A 17,757-nucleotide genomic window follows, 5' to 3' on the forward strand; every position below is an offset into this window, starting at 1 on the left:
TTCTGTGACATATTAATGGAGCCGAGCGTACTCGCGAAAAAATGCGCGCGAAAGGAACAGAATTCTTAAGAAAAAAAATTCCCACAGTTTCGCAGTGCGGGCTTACCTTTGCATCCAAACTTACAAACTCTACCTCTTTATAATATTTTTGTAGATTAATATAGTCATGAAAGTTCTCTCACAATGCTATAAAAGAAAAAAATTGTCGTAGAACATCGCAGAAAAAACAATCTAATAATGATTGAGTGACGCAGTGAGTATTAGCGAACTGCATCAAGAATGCTTGCTTTGCAATTTCCTATTATTATGCAGTCGACCTACTTAGCGTTAGTTAGCGCCTATCGACCTATTCATTCATCATTCCGGGGGAGGGGTCCAAGGCTCACAGGATGACGTCACTGGGGTTTAAAAATCATAACCCCGCTCCCCAACAACTGCATACCCCTCTTGTGACCTACTAACCCAAAATGGGATACCGGTGACGTAGACAACGTACAGCCTCGGCAATAGCAGTTGCTTCTATGTCTTGTTATACTGAGATGTTAGTGCAAAACCTTTTTGGTGGGTTGTGCTTTGCGTTTTCAATGGATGTGTCTACGGTAAGCACTGTTAGCTATGGCTGTGTTTGTGTATTTGAGTACCAATGCCACCTCCGCTTCAACCTTCAGTCGCCGAGGTCTCCATTGGGCGTGAAAATAATTTTACATAGTCAGGAAATGTTAAAACCTTGAATTAAATTATTTGTTTAGGTACTATATTGGTAAAGCCACTAGGTAGAGGTTAAGTAAGTCAGTACCGCAATCACTTGAATCTTTGCAATGCATAATACCGGCAGACACAATTTTTTTGATAGTACAATCGCTCGATCATGCTTCTTTTTTATACATCTCATCAACCCATCGTCAACCCATTGCCGACTCACTACTGAACACGGGTCTCCTCTCAGAATGAAAAGTGTTTGGCCATAGTCTACTACGCTGGCGAAGTGTGGATGGGCAGACTTCACAGTCTTTGAGAGCATTTGGAGAATTCTTAGGCATGCAGGTTTCCTCACGATGCTTGTTTTCCCTCACCGTTAAAGCATTCTCTATAATCAATATCCATCAAATATTTTCTTCATTTATGCGAAATCTGGATATAAGTAGATATACTACTTACCTTTACCACTTAATCGTGAGCACGAATACCTACCTGTTCCTATTTACCTTTGAGTTTAAAGTGTGGCTCATTAAGTATTCCGGCCGTGCCACCGCACAACCTATTTCTGTTTTCGAATCGGCCCACTTACCACGATATTAGAGCTGGATTCAAAATTAATCGACCCCCATGAACTTTGTTAATACCTTATCTACAAAACTGTGGGCTGGCTACTTTTAGATTGTTCCCGTATGAGTTTGGATGGGAATGATATAGTTAAGTAGGTATTAACATATGAAACTAACTATAGTCCGTACAAAATGACTTCTCACGCGCCATTTTAACTCTATGGGCAACTCTCATGTCAAAAGTACGGTTCACCTTTAAATTTAAAATAGGGACTAAAATGAAAATAAATAAATAAATAAAACTTAAACGTGAAAGGCACATAAAGTTAGTTAAAATAGCGCGCGTGAAGGTAATTTTTACGCATTATAGTTAAGTATATATATTTTTACTGACAGATAGATATTTTTAAAACGCGCGTATTCAAATTTAAAATGTGATGTAATATTTATACTCTACTAGTACGGATATTTTTTTGAAATATATTTATATTCACTACATACCTACATCCCAATATCGTCCCAAGGTGCTGAAATGGCGACCTCTCACCGGAAAGCGTAGCGTTGGTAGACCCCCCACAGCCCCACTACGTGGACAGACGACATCACGACTCGCAGGCTGCAGGGAGCCGCTGGATTCAAGCAGCATGGCGCAAGACCGTGGCGTAGTGACTGTGAAAGTCCCTACAAAAGACATATCTCCAGCTGTGGATGCCTATTGGTTGACGAAGATGATGAAGTATCGTTTTTCATTTATTATGTACTTAGATATCACTTAGTAGAAAAATAAGGCATAGTACGCGAAAGGTTGAAATCGCAATCGGGGAGGGAACGCCCCGCACACCCGCACAGCCCACGCGCTAACTCGCGGTGCGGGCGAGCGCGGGTAACCTACGGGTGAGCGGGGCGTCCACACGCCTCATACTTCGATTGCCATCTCGACCTGTAGCTGACATACATAGATAACTTAATGATGATGATGTAGGTATCGTAGGTACATATATAAATATTAGGGTGGTGCTTGACGAATGACGATGTTCCTATAATTACTCTTGCCTTGAAGGAATTCAAGCTAGATTAGTACCTATTTTAGTAGTAGTATTTTAGTAAGTATATTAGTAGATACGTGGTATTAAATAGTAGGTATCTATTCTATGGGCGCCACGCCCGCCGGAGAGTTTAAATCACAGACTAAGTAGGTATTTTACCATCAAACCAATATTACTCAATACGGATTTGACGTTCACGTTAAATAATACCTGTTCTCCAAAAAAAGCATCAAATGAAGTAAGTACTGGCCTGGTAAGTATTACTGTAGTCAAGAAAAATATATTTATTTGATTTCGATACTTTAAGACGAAACGTAGGCATTTTCGTCTTAAGCTGACTGGGACTGATTAAAATTGATACGTTTTCTCGATAAATTATAATGTAAACTCCAGTTTTATTTTAGATAGGTTAGCAACCTGATTATAAATTATAATATATTATTATCGACACGTCAGGTTCATTGGCAGTTTACCTACCTTGTGACGTGCTCTATGTATTAGGATCAAAGAGCTGTTCAGTTGACAGTGGAGGTAACTGAATGCAAAATTCTCATCTATATGTATCTAGAATCTAACAAAAATTTGACGTCAGTTTTAAGGTGCAAGAGAACAAAGTTTTTTGGTATGTGGCTTTTTCTTTCCTATTTTTTCGTATGGCTACTCCCCTATAAGAGCTGCATATCCACACAAAAAAATTCGTCGTGTATTGAACGCTGCATGCGGCATAGAGATAGATATTTCAGACAACAAGAACATAATCTTTTCCCACGAAATGACCTTGGCATTTCGAGAAGTACGTACTTCGACAGAATATTTTTTGCTGAACACGTCCTACGTCGCAATTTTTTATTGAGGTGGACAAAGCTGTATAGGTATATAGTACGCGACAGGGCGAGATCACAATCGGGATATGAGCCCCCCCCCCTCCCCCCTCCCCCCCGATTGCCATCTTGACCTGGCGCGTACTATTCGTACCAGGTAAAATGTACCTACCTACATTTTACAAGAACATGTTTAGAAAACCTGAATCCACACGGATAAAGTCGCCCGGTGCGATAACTTCAAGAGGTGCTAAAGTATAAATTAAAAAAGTCATCATTAATTTTCCATATGTAATTATATAATAATATGTACGTCGCACATTATTATTTTTATTTTTATTTACCTACATACACCCATAATAGAGAAAAATTCTAATATTCCGATCCTTCTATAAAAGGTTCCGCTCGATGACGACTTCTTTGAACTAAAGTTTTTACCTTAGGGCCTTGATTCTACAATTTTTCACGAAGAAGGTTAATATATAATAATAAATAACACATTAACATTTAATGCAGACAAAGACGTGGACTACTGGCAGTCGATAAATTCTGTGGATTATTATTATAATCTTAGACTAGAAGAAAAATCTAATAAAAGAGTCAAAATTATTAGTCCTATTCACAGGGTCATCTTAATTATTAACGCTTCTTGATTATATATGTCAAGGGGGCTTCGAACATCAATGGTCAAAACCTACTTGACAGCATGTTGGAACTTGGAAGGAATTGCTTAGCTCACTATCTCACATAGCTAGTGATTTATGTTACTTAGTTTCCAACCGGCTTTATTGAGTTTGTTGTTGCGTAGTTACGAAGCTATCGATCTGAGTAAATAACTTTTTAAACAAAATTCTGTGTAGATATTTGTTCTCTGCCAATATTTTGACACTAAAACTTATAAGTACGTATCCGGTAGGATCCGTATCGAGGATAATATAATTATTGTTAACAAAAGTTTATTAAGTTGTGGAAATTGCGTCAATAGTTCGTTTACTTTCAAAAGATCCTCAAACTTCCAAAAGTCGCATGTTGATATTGTTTGAGAAGCGAGAACAAACTGGGTATTATTATTATCATACTAATAATCACTGAAACAAGTTACAAGTTGCCGCAAAAGTTAGATAACACTATAGACAACAGACACCATTTTACAGAAAACATTTTATTTTCAAGGCTCTACAGATCGATAGGTATTTACTCTCGAATCTTGGAATACGGTATTAAATTAACAGTGCCAGTTTAATAAAAAATTGTAAAGAACATTTTATTGGGTCCAATTAAGAGAAAATTGAAAACTTTGGATTGCTACTTGTGGAATATTTTCTCGTTCGGTCACGTGTTTGCGACATAATCTAACGTAGGCGGGGAAAGCGAAGTTATGCTTTTGTAGATTAATATTATTATGAATTTATAGTATTAATCGACTCTATTTTATTGATTCATTTAAATGTAAACTTTAATGTTGATTGTTAATTTTTTGTCAACAATTATCATTAAACAATAAAGATAGGTATGTTGCATAATATTTTCAATTTTACTGATTTTAGTTATGTGGCTAACTAAATTAGTTATCATTTTTATTTGTACTTACCTACTTAAGTATTTTTTTATTGTCATCGGCGTTAAATTGATAAGAATCATCAGTATGTTTACGGATATTTTACTAAAACTTAACTGATTCAATATTTACCAGTTAAGTTGTGTACCTATCTTTGGAAATTTTAAGTATTTTGATAAAGGCAAAGGTGTTTAATTTCGTTAAATTGTTACTATATTAGATTTATTACAGCGCTAGAGTATGCGCCGCGCCGCGTCTATTTAGGTTTTTAAAAATCCCGTGGGAACTCTTTGTTTTTCCGGGATAAAAAGTAGCCTATGTCCTTCCCCGGGATGCAAGCTATCTCTGTACCAAATTTCGTCAAAATCGGTTGAACCGTTGAGCCGTGAAAAGCTAGCAGACAGACAGACAGACACACTTTCGCATTTATAATATTATAGTATAGATATAGATATGGATTGCATTTATGAAAAATATTTCTTAGGTTTTGTGGAGAGGTAGGTAGGTTTTAAATGATAGCGTAATATATATTTCACGTTTTTTATTGTGAATACCAAAATCTTTAGGTACAATAAAAATTACTTATATATCTAATCAATTATTCTACCTAGCTACATTTACATCTATTAGCAGAGTTCAAGGGTGCATAATTCAAACATATTTTTATTTAAAACATACTATTATATATATAAATAGGTACATATGTGAATAGAGGTGTTGATCTAATAAAAAGAAAGAATTAATATACATTTTTTCTTTTGCATTAGGTGATTGCAAATATTTAGATTATTGATTATTATAGTAGATGTATAGTAGATGTATACGAGATAAACTAGCTACAACTACATTCTTCTCTGGAAAGGCACTATTCTTTCTTACGGGAAATAAGACTTGGATGATAGAACCGTTATTACAAGTTAATAAGTACCTATGTCTTTACCTATCCACACCTTAATAAGAACTCTGTCTTCTGACTAAAATGATCTTTCTCATCCAGTTTCCCAATAAATCGTATCAATACAGTCTTTTACAATTCCCATAAAATGCTACAGTCCACACTGCAGTTTAAGGTTCCGGTGTGAAAATTCTTATATCCATCGCCCTATTTGGTCCTTAACGAAGACAATATTACTTTAATTTTTTTAACTGGCCCTTGATACACCTGTTTCTAATGATATGACGAAAACTGTCTTCTAGCGATTTTAATATTGACACTTTATAATTAACCAGTCTTGATCTCCTCCTACTTTGATCTTCCGATGAACTCGGCGTGTTGTTTACCGATTGAGGCCCACCGTCTGTCGTGGTACTCTTTGGGTTGGTAAGCCGGACAATCCTCTGACGTAAGTATAAGTGACTGGTTGGCGAAGAATTCGCTTCGGTTGTGGTTGCTTTTTGGGTTGCCGTTCCGTCGGTGAGCAGGAATGTGAACGACTCGTTAGGTTAAGATTTTGGAATACACGGCGTAAGGACACTGTTGAACGATGGCGACGATGAGGTTCCGAGCTGTCACTACCGGAATCACTCGATGAACTTGAGGAACGACCGTCCGTTCGTGCAGTTTCACAGGACATACTATCGTTGCTGCTCGAACTGCCCATAGAGTCTGCGTCAGTAGATCTTCGAGATAGACGCTTACTCAGGGCTTTCAATATACGTGTACCGCGAGTTGTTGTTATGGGTTCGGATGATTCTTCTACCGGTGGACACACAACAATTTTAGGTGCTATGGATTCCCGACGTGGTGTGGTCTTAGGTGCTTGTCCGACCATATTCATAGGTAAATCGTTAACGAACTTCTCACTCGCCACTAAGTCAACTCCCAGCTTGCTCTTCATGATCAGCAAACTATAACACTTTAAAGATCTCTTCACTTGAAGAGATTTTATTTTTTTGGAAACAAATGTTCCTCAAACTTTTTCGCAGATCGCACTTGATTGTAGGGTTAATATTGTAATGTAAGCTTCCCGAATAAGAGTTGCAAACTGGCGCTCTGGGGCAGGGGTCAACCTTATAAGGATATTTTGGCGCATGCGTGAAGAGTATTGTTGGCTGGCCATGCCATGCAACTGTCACGTACACACAAACCTGTCAGCGGCAGGCCTCTACACGCCCCTTTAGACAGTAGCGCGAATCTTCTTCCTTATTTTCACTAAACACGGCTTTTTAGCGACCAGGTTTTGTGAATGGGTTCCTTTCCTCGTATGACGTTTCTAATACCTACTTAGTACAAAACTTTCGTAAGTTTTTTAATTATTATTTATTTCGTATTCGGATTCTAATTTTATTTAATACTATTATGATATCGATTAAATGCATGGATAGCCGTATCCAAGTGTATATAGGAGCATGACGGACGGTATTTCAGCAAACTTTTAATTAGTAATGCCCTCTAAGTATAAGTTAAATTACTAACCATCATGATTATTAATTAGTAGTAAATTTAACTTATAGAGTTTGAGTGTAAACTGAGAGTGCGTTTTTTAAAAGTAAGTAATAATATCAATAAATAAAATTGTTGATAACACGCATAAGTAGTTAAATCTATTCTAAACTTTGTGATACCTCTACGGTTTGTTGACCCGAAGAAAAAAAAATTAATGCATCCAATGTATCTACTCTCTGCTCTGTCCCTCATTAGAGACAATAATAATTATCACTGTCAAAGATTGGTCACTATTTTCTTGTTTAGTTTAGTTCACTCTTTCCTATTTCCATATCAAAGAAGCCTTATGCAATCTACATTTCCGCCTTTTCTGGAGTTTCTCGTCTACTCTTCCAGACTTGTCAGAAGCGCCATAACTTGACCTAAGTCAATAAATCATACAAACAAAAATCATTTCCGTGGTGAATATTGTTATTGCTTAAGAATAAATTTGGCGCCTGTTTTTTTCTCGTCCAGTTGTGTTTCAAGGAAATGAGTAAACTATACAAAACAGGCGTTGAATAAACTTTCTGACTCACGTAATATTAAGCCCTTGATTAACTGTAATCCATGTAAACAAAATCCATTAAAAAAAATAAGTCTGAATATAACTTTTGACTGTAAAAAATATAATTTTCAATGCCTAAATTTTATGAAATCTTAAAATTTTTAATCTATTTTAAGATATTATTCTTAGGTATTATTACTATTAGATATATTTTTTTTCTCAAAATGTATTAATAAAATCTATGTTGCCTACTTACCTAAAGAGTAGACAAGTTTTATACTTATTTTATGCTGATTACGGCTAATGAAACTTTAGTAGAAGCGCCCTTGTGAATTAAACAATTACCTAACTTACACAGCAACTATAAAAAGTAGGTACCTACTTAGGTAAATATTTAAAATCGTACATAATATGAGTAATAATTTAAATTATGCACAATTTTATATTGAAACACTTATAATATACCAGATACGACTACGACTTTGTTCTAGTAAGTTTCGGATTTTTAAAAATCCCATGGGAACTCTTGGATTTTCCGGGACAAAAAGTATCTTATATCCTTCTCTGAGATGAAAGCTATCTCTGTACATTTTGTCACAATCGGTTAAACAGATTGGTCGTAAAAAGCTAGCAGACAGCAGACAGTAGGAAACAGACAAACTTTCGCATTTATAGATATTATTACATTCTAATTTCGAAAGTATGGATTATTATATAAATTGCGGTGGTTAATAATACTCGTAGGTATTTAAATAATGCTCAAGGCACATTGTAGCAGAGTCAAAGCGAAGCGATGCGATTTTCAAAATATTAGGTACCTCACGTGCACGTTGACTGAAAAAGATGATTTAATTCATATTTTTAAACTTTTTTATCCTTTTTGCTGTTTCATTATTGATATGATAATTCTACTGTTATTCTCAATCTGTGAACATTGTAATGTACCTACCTAAAAATATTTTTAAAATATACTATTTTTCAAATAGATTCCTTTTTCGGCACTGTTTATCTATATGCACGACTGCTTATTACCAAAATAAATAAAAGATAAAATAATGTAAAATATTCAGTAAGTACAGTCCGCAACAGGTTGAGATAAATCGGAGTATGGGGCGTGGGAACGCCCCGCACACCCGCGCGCCACCCGCGCTCGCCCGCACTTGTTAGCGTGAGGGCTGTGCAGGCATGCGGGACGCTACCTCTCCGATTGCCATCTCTACTTGTGACCTGTCGCATTCTATATAGTACATTATAATATTTACTGAAGATTAAAGTTCAGTTTACTTAGCGAAATTTGAGAAAAGATGCGTCGCGTAGCTCTAACTCACCCGCAATGTGCTTTGAGCTTATATAGATACAAGAAAACCAATCATAACATATTATTGTTCGTAGTTAATTATAAGCCTCGTAGCGTTTAATCGATCTATTAATCACCATGCTCGTATGTCGGTACGTGAACTCCGCTATTTATTCTTATGATTGGAATCCAGAATAGCGACTGGGATGTCGCGTGAGCAGTGAGCACTACCACGTGACACTTTTCTAGAAAATTAGATTCGATGCACGTGAAGCCGGTCGCGCTCCGGCGATTGTTTTCTTCGGAAAATTACAGGCGCACATTTTGTAGCTGCAAGCTGCAATAACGTAACAGCAGTATACCTACCTACCTACTAGATTTTAGGGTTCCGTACCTCAAAAGGAAAAAGGGAGCCCTTATAGGATCACTAATTTGTTGTCTGTAGACCATCTATCCGTCTGTCTGTCGTGTCTGTCAAGAAAACCTTTAAGGTACTTCCCGTTGAGCTTGAATCATGAAATTTGGCAGGTAGGTAGGCCTTGTAAGCACACGTAAGGGCAAAAATCTGAAAACTGTGAATTGTTGAATGAAAGTGTTCATGAACAAATAATTAGTATTTTCAACTTTCAAACTAAGTAAGTAAGTTATACCTAAATCATAGGAAAGGGACCTGTAGATTCTAAAATAGATTTTTAATTTATTTTTCCGCATAATAGTTTTTGATTTATCGTGCAAAATGTCGAAAAAATACGACTGTAGTACAGAACCCTCGGTGCGCGAGTCTAAATCGCACTTTGCCGGTTTTTTGATGACAGGTTCGATTACGACTACTTTCTTTTTGGCGTGGGTTGAAAAATAATGACGTAGACTAAACAATATTCTAGGCCATTAGATATAAGTATTACATAGGTTTAACGAGTCAGTCTTCTTCTTCTTCTTCTCGAGTCGACGGTCATATCGAACATGGGCAGCACAAAAACCGCTCGCGGTAAAAAGATTATTCAGCATACTGATTTTGAAACGAGTCAGTGCCTTGACTATAATATTATATCGGTTATCCATATAGGTACAATGTTTCCTGGCTTTGTAGAGCGTTGTCTATGTCACTCATACCTATGTGACGTTTTGTCGGTCTCAAAGACAGAGACAATGCTCTACAAAGCCGCTATCTCTTTCTAAAGGTTGATGTACATTATTACGAGTATCTGCGGCGTACTGTAAAATAGGGGTTTGAAATTTGTGTAGTCATTTTTATTTATTTATAGACTAGCGCTTTTCTGCAATCAAACCTGGTAGCAATTGATGAAGCTAAGATGGAGAGAGCTCGCTTAGAAGCTGCCTGTTCACTCTTAACTTGAACTTACTTAGTGAAGAGTAAAACTGAATCCGAAAGGGCATTCCATATCCAGTGGTTCGAATTAGAAAGAGGGCGGCAATTCACTTCGTACGTGCCCGTGGAATTCCAGCTAAGTACAGGTGCAGACCTTGGCGATGCCTTGCCGTGTACAACAGTAGAAAGGCGAGGGAGGAACCAGATCAAAAACTTTTTGGGCACACTTCGAAATATGATGTGTCCGAAGTATATCCTCTAGAGTCTAGAATACCGACAGTCAGTCAGGCAACTTTGTGCCGATGTTCAAAGTTTTAAAGCTTAGATTTCCAATTTGGAATACTTAGTTTATTTTATTCAACCTAAGTAGTTATTCTTTTTGAATTAGGTACCCTGAAAAATGACAACAAATAAGTTGATAAGTTAACCTATCAGTCAGTTAGTTTATCCATTTATATTACGTATAGAAGATAGTGTCTATAATTAGGTAGAGCTTTGTAACATTACGTACTACATTGATGTGAATAGGATCATAACCAGGACATATAACCAGGCTTTGGTGGAGTATTATTAGCTTGAGCGCAATACATTGTTACGTAAGGGACAATGCCAACAATACACAGTTGATAAATGCATGCATGTGACGTGCGGGCATATTATTACCTACATATATTTCAGAAGATTGACCTTTTCAGCTTTGGAAAGCTTTTGCAATTTACGTATGTTCATCGCAAGCTGTGATCGCAAATTACTTACTACTACTATATTATTTTCACGGAAAATAATAAAAATTCACCGAATTGAGGTTTATAGATAGTAAAATTGCTCTTTACATTTATTGTGATAAAGGTTAACTAACAATTCTATTAAATAAAGTTAAATCTAAATTAGAACTAAAATAACAAATACAAAATTAAAACTATAATTAATTAAATTAAATCTAAAATCTCATCCAGACCACCGTGCACCGCAGTGAGGCAAGATGGTCTATTATTTTTACCCGACTGCGGCGAAGCCCAAAGCTACTTACACTAAAAAGCTTAAAATAAAAAATACTAAAAAAACCGACTTCCAAAACCACTACAAAGTAAAAAATAACTTTTGTTTCTAGTTTCAATATGTCTAGGTATACAGTACCTATGTATGTGAAGTCGGGCGAGCATAAAATAAACTAGAAATCAAAGCGTGTAGCTGCCCGACTTCAATATACGTACCTGCACATATTGAAACTAGAAACAAAAGTTATTTTTTACTTTGTAGTGGTTTTGGAAAATATAGCTCATGTTACTTAGGAATAATGTAGTTTTGTACTGGTAAAAGAATTTTCAAAATCGGTTCCGTAGTTCCCGAAATTACCCTCTACAAACAAACTTTATAATATTTAAGTAGATACCTATAGCCTCAAAAAATCTTTATGGTGCTATAAATTAACGAAAAAAATTTAAATAGTTTTAAGTCCAAGCTACATTTGCCAAATTGAAAAAAAAAACAGCCAAGTGCGAGTCAGACTCGCGCACCAAAGGTTCCGTACTACAGTCTATAATCCTAAAAAAACTAAATTTAAATGTGCATCGCAACATTTTTGTCAACAATAAAATTTAATTCTCTTCTTTCGCATGAAAAATATTTTTTCTCTAATTTCAATATTCGGTTATGAGTCAACATTCTACATAGAAATTTCAGGTCTGTATTCTGTAACTCTGAAAAAATATCCGTCAACAAGCTAGAGATCAGTGACATACGGACGGACAGACAGAGTGACATTAATAGGGCTCCGCTTTACCCTTTGGATACGGAACCCAAAAACTGACCGATTACAGATAAAGATCATTGTTGATTGTACCAGTACAGACATGTGACAGAATTGTGGTTGGATTGGACGCATCATTATTCCAAACATGGCTGTTAGGGGACCGGACTGCACGCATTGTTTGCAATACCTGGCCTAAAAACTGCAAGTTTCAAGCATATTGATTGATATTGCTTAATTATATCTTTAGTGTATAGGTATAACTATCAGTGGCGAAGGGTGAAAATCTGATAAAGGGAAGCCGGAAACGTACTTATCTAAAAGAATATCAGCTGTTCGATTTTTGTTTTCAAAACTTAATTTAGAAAAATTACTATCGTTACGTAACAAGAAATCTGTTAAACAACAATCTATGTGAATTAAGGCCATTTCTGATTTCGACTTACCAAACTGAATCAAAATTACCGTGAACTTACACTTATAAGTTATTAATCACATCCCCAATTTATTATATCAAAATAAAACACCACTAACAACTTTAAAAACAAACAAGCATGGCCGCTTCACAAAAACAAATGTATCAATATCAAATAACCCTTCAAAATACAAAATACTCAAAATAGTAGCATGTACCTGTTAAAACAATACTATTAATATAATTTTTAATTTGGAGGTATTATAGGGTAACTCGGATCCAACCGAGTTATTTACGTCAAATTTGTCTGACCTGTCAGAGTTCCAAATTCGTATTCGCTACTGGGCCAGATTAAATTGGCGTGGTCTTTATTAGTCGACCGTAGAGCGAGACAGACCTAGTTCGCTACTTTCGCTTTCGCTAGGGAAATGAAAGAGATAAATACTAAGCAAAAATCTAACTAGGGAATCCGATATTTTACGGCTTGTATGGTGTAGGACTGTAGGACGTAGGTGTATGTTACTTACATTAGCTGTTATGTTTTTAACTTAAATTAGTACTTAATAACAAAAGAAAAATTAGCATTTGTGACGATCGAACCTTTGTATTTACGAACGTATTACGGAATTTATGTGAATAGTACCTACTTACGCTATATTATGCCAATTCTTAAAGGGAAGCCGATAGGAATCGTGTTATATTGACTCTTCGCCGCTGATAACTATATTATCTTTCCATAGGCTATCACTATATTATGAATATGACGTATTGAACGAATATTTTAGTGTTGAATTTGTTTTGAGTATAAAAATGTACCTATAGAGAGAGAGCCAGCACGTGCCAAATCTCCTTTATTTTATAAAAGCTGAAAGTTCTCTGCGCATTGTCTCTATCACTGGGAGAAACGTTTGTTTGGATCATGGTGGCTTTGGGAGATAACAGGTAATAAAGGTGTAAAAAAATCTTAATTCAAAGTTCATACTTTTTTTAAATATTTTCTTCGGAATAAGTAGTATAAGAATTTAGAAATCACGTCATGCCAGATACTTAGTGTCGTGGCAATCCCCTGCCAGGCGCTCTTAAAGTTCAAAAGTTTAAGGGTGTCTGGTAGGGGTTTGCCACCATACTAAGTGTCTGATAATGCATGACGTGATTTCTAATGAATTGAAAATGTAAAAAAAATTAGACTTCAACGTCGATGACTTCAACGTAAGATTTTTTTACACCTTTATTACCAGTTATCTCCCAAAGTCACCATGATCCAAACACACATCCAACAAAATGTTCCTCCCACAGATAAACTTTCAGCTTTTATAAAATAACGAAGGACTGGCACGCACTGGCTCTTAGTTCAATACGTATAACTGGTAACTTTTAGCTTTCTTGGAAACAAAGCGAAAAGTTACCTTTATCCGTACATTCTTAAAATGATCTCATATCATGATACCAAATGCCTTCAAAATACCTAAAAGTGTCAGATATACAACCTTTAAGCTACAGGGCAGTTGCCAATAAATAAATAATTAGTTACGGCTCGTTTCCATCCACGTTAGCATTTTAATAATTTTAAAGGTCAAATTAATGTTTTGTTAGTTATTATGCTATCCATAATTATTCTTTTGACTCGAATGACTTCCCTGAGACTATGGTTATACAATCATACATAAAAACCCTTATTATGATTTATTTATGGCATTTACCTTATCGTGGTAACTTAATCAAGTAAGCAAAAAGTAGGTTAGCCCAAGGTAGGTTCAAGTCAGTAACTGGATTGGTGACCGGTTTTGGACGTCTGAAATAGACCTTTCCGATTCTTCCTTACTATAAAAATATATATTAATAGGCGGTAAAATATGCATTTTACACTTCTGAATGTCAATTTTAATTTTCGATATACTCGGTGCGGCGCTTCTAATCGGCACAAAAAAATTACTGTCATTTTGTATGGCACACCTCTTCCAGCGTACTTGTATGTTATGTCCACTTCAGTTCATTTGCAACTTCTCGTAGAATTTAAGCTCCACATTCATACATACATTCATACATTGATTTGTTTTAAGAAATACCTCAAACGTGTATCGGGTATTTAGATAACAAACACGTGTTTAATTAGTTACTACTATTTTGCTTTATAAATATGTACAAACTACAAATTAGATAAAATTACCACAACCAACGCTTTGTAGTTCAAAGGATTCAGCAAAAAATTGACGCATTTACCTATTTCAGATACTTTTTAGGGTTCCGTACCCGAGGGGTGCTATGGGACCAATGGGACCCTATTACTAAGCCTCCGCTGTTCATCCATTTGTCTGTCAGCGGGCTGTATCTCGTGAACCGTAATAGGTAGAAAGGTGTAATTTTCACAGAATGTGTATTTCTATTGCCGGTATAACAGCAAATGCTAAATATTTCAAAAAGCTACGGGACCCACCCTTACGCATATTATCAGATCACTTGACCAATTTTTATAAACGCAAAGTCTAAAATACAAGAAAATGTCAATTTTATTGTTATGACCACATTGTGACTACACTCGATTAATCTTCGTTTATCGATCGATCTAGGAAGTTTCTATCAACATTGTAGGCGTTCTTGGACTTACCATTGTCACAATAGAGACATTAAACACCACAATTAGAGCAAGATGAATTGTATGGTACAATACCATATTGGGCTTGCTATGTTAAGTTAGGCTGAGAACAGACTGGTTTGTTTGTTTAGGTTTTAACTTTTAACAATAATAGATTAACAAGATCGCTAACGGTGGCGGGTAGGTCTGTCAGGCGATTGAAAAGTTTAAAAAGAATAACATCTATTTAAACCCCAAATATGGCACTTATGACTTTTGTATAGAAGCAGGGGTTATTTTATGGAAATCTATGATATGGAGATATGATATACAATGAACCAGAAGCTTAATTTACTTTAATCCGCTGAAACAGATCAAATCTGTCTTAATTTACAAAAATGTACTTTAGTACCTACCTATGTTAAAATATAAATTTTATTTCTAACTTTCAGTCTTTTCATAGCCTTAGCTTCCGCGATAGCCTAAAAGTTGTCACAATCATTATGTAGATGTACCTATCTATAAATGCCCCATGTTTTTACAGCGTCATTATTTTAAAAGTTCAAGGATATAGTTTTTAGTATATAATGATTCTATAACAAATCATTCAGTGTATTCAGACAGATATATCACATCAACAATGTTCTACAAATTGGTAAGAGTACTTTATCATATTCATAAACCATCGTATAAAATTATTTATTGAGTGGGGGGTCTCACTGCTTTAAAATGTCCCCAACCGCTAAAAAAATAGGATTTTCCCGTATTCATCCCATGACGTCTTATCCTACTAATGTTCTTTACTCCTCCTAAACTAATATTCCTAGCTCAACCGATCAAAATAAATACTAAGAAATATTATTAACAATATTCTCCTGGCAAAATTTCGACTACGGGCTACGGCAGCCAAACTGAGCGGGGATTAGGCACTCATCATCATGATCAATCCATCGCCGGCTCACTACAGAGCACGGGTCTCCTCTCAGAGTGAGAAGGGTTTTGGTCATAGTCTACCACGCTGACCAAGTGCAGATTGGCGGACTTCACACACCTTTGGAGAACATTATGGAGAACTCTCAGGCATGCAGGTTTCCTCACGATGTTTTCCTTCACCGTTAAAGCAAGTGATATTTTAATTAGGTACTTAAAAACGCACATAACTCTGAAAAGTTAGAGGTGCGTGCTCGGGATCGAACCCCCGACCTCCGATTGGAAGGCGGACGTCCTAACTACTAGGCTACCACAGATTAGGCACTATCAGGAGATAATATGGCAGTGCATAAAATGAGTGTGCAAACAGGTGTGGATTGGTAATTCATTCCACGCCTTATTATGTGATGTGTGTTATGTGTAATTTATGCTTATAATGTGAACGAAGTTACTAAAAGATTTAAAAAAAGAACATTAGCCCTAATTTTAAATACATATCAAAAATTGCAGATCGGCAGGATTCGAACCTAGGTCTTCTGGGTTCGCGCCCGATACCTTGACCACTAGGCCACGTTTCGTTTCCTCACAGTGACGGGATTTGTGAAATGTGTGTGATTTGTAGGTGCTAATCCTGCCGATCCGCAATTTTTGATATGTATTTAATATTATTTAGAAATTTCCTTGAAGTGTAGGTAAAAATTATCAAACATTAGCCATTTTAATAAGTATGACTAACTAGCTTTATGCCTGCAACTTTGTTCGCGTGGACTATACAAATTTCAAACGTTGTTTTACCCTGTTAGGAATTTTCAATAATATTTTCTTAACGGATGTCTGCGACATAATAGTTATCTGCGTGCCGAATTTCAGCCCGATCCATCCAGTAGTTTGAGCTGTGCGTTGATAGATCAGTCAGTCAGCTTTTCCTTTTACATTTTTTTTTATTCAGATACAAGTTAGCCTTGACTGCTAACTCACCTGGTGGTAAGTGATGATGCAGTCTAAGATAATAGCGGGCTAACCTGGAAGGGGATTACATATTTAGATACTCCCTTTCCCCTTCAAATAAGCGACAGTCTTGTGCCAGGACTGGGTACGACAATAGTGCAACGGATGGGGCTTGAACCGCCGACCTTTCGGAATTTATTCCGCTCCCTATTTTTGAGCTATTGATGTTTGAGAGATCCAATTTACCTATTTACCATAATATAAGTTATTAATTCTTGGTTCCGGGCAGACGCGAGTAGATTTTAACAGTTTCTTTATTTTATTTCTTTCGATGACAAGTTAGCTCTTATCAGAGATCTCACCTGGTATTTAAGTGATGATGCAGTCTAAGGGTGAGATCTATAGGGCGCACTCTGACTTAGCTTAGACTCAAGACAGAGTTAAAACGAGACAGAGCTCTATCTCTTACGTAAATCTGTCTCGTTTTAACTCAATCTTAAGTCAGAGCAAAGTCGAAGTGCGCTGTATAGATCTCACCCTTAGATATTAGCGGGCTAACTTGGTAAAGGGTATAAGAACTTGGCGGATACACTCCCGTGTGTCTTGATACAGTTAGCCATACTCCTAATCGGTTGCTGCGATAGTGGTCACTAGCCACGACCGAATTCTCCTACCAGAGCACCTTCATTTAATACACCACGTAGGTATTAATATTTCAGGGTTCATGTATGTAGGTACCTATGTATGTGAGTTTGTTTATTCCACCATAACTTCTAAATGCCTGAAAAGATTTGGACGTATGGAACATCGGTAGAATTCTTACATCATCCCGAGTGATACTAGCTATAATTTTTTAGAAAAAATTCGGCGGCTGTGTGGTGCCATTTTCAAA

The 17,757-nt window shown here is 36.3% G+C and overlaps 3 protein-coding genes across 3 annotated transcripts in view; 1 reads left to right on the top strand and 2 right to left on the bottom strand.

The window, feature by feature from the left end:
- The window catches only part of LOC117988228 (ommochrome-binding protein-like), a 259,232-nt gene that overhangs the window by 153,179 nt on the left and 88,296 nt on the right, over positions 1 to 17,757 (bottom strand). The gene's annotated exons all lie outside the window — the stretch shown is intronic.
- The window catches only part of LOC117988215 (DIS3-like exonuclease 2), a 95,973-nt gene that overhangs the window by 46,977 nt on the left and 31,239 nt on the right, over positions 1 to 17,757 (top strand). The gene's annotated exons all lie outside the window — the stretch shown is intronic.
- Positions 5,318 to 6,655, bottom strand: LOC117988136 (uncharacterized). Its single transcript, XM_034975255.2, has one exon. The coding sequence runs from the start codon at positions 6,526 to 6,528 to the stop codon at positions 5,968 to 5,970; it is 561 nt and encodes a 186-aa protein (XP_034831146.1). The 5' UTR covers positions 6,529 to 6,655; the 3' UTR covers positions 5,318 to 5,967.

This window comes from Maniola hyperantus, chromosome 14 (genome assembly GCF_902806685.2).
Source record: "Maniola hyperantus chromosome 14, iAphHyp1.2, whole genome shotgun sequence".
Taxonomy (NCBI): Eukaryota; Metazoa; Arthropoda; class Insecta; order Lepidoptera; family Nymphalidae; genus Maniola; species Maniola hyperantus.

Coding starts and splice junctions, on each gene's coding strand:
- LOC117988136 (XM_034975255.2), bottom strand. CDS start 6,528: ATGAAGAGCAAGCTGGGAGTTGACTTAGTGGCGAGTGAGAAGTTCGTT.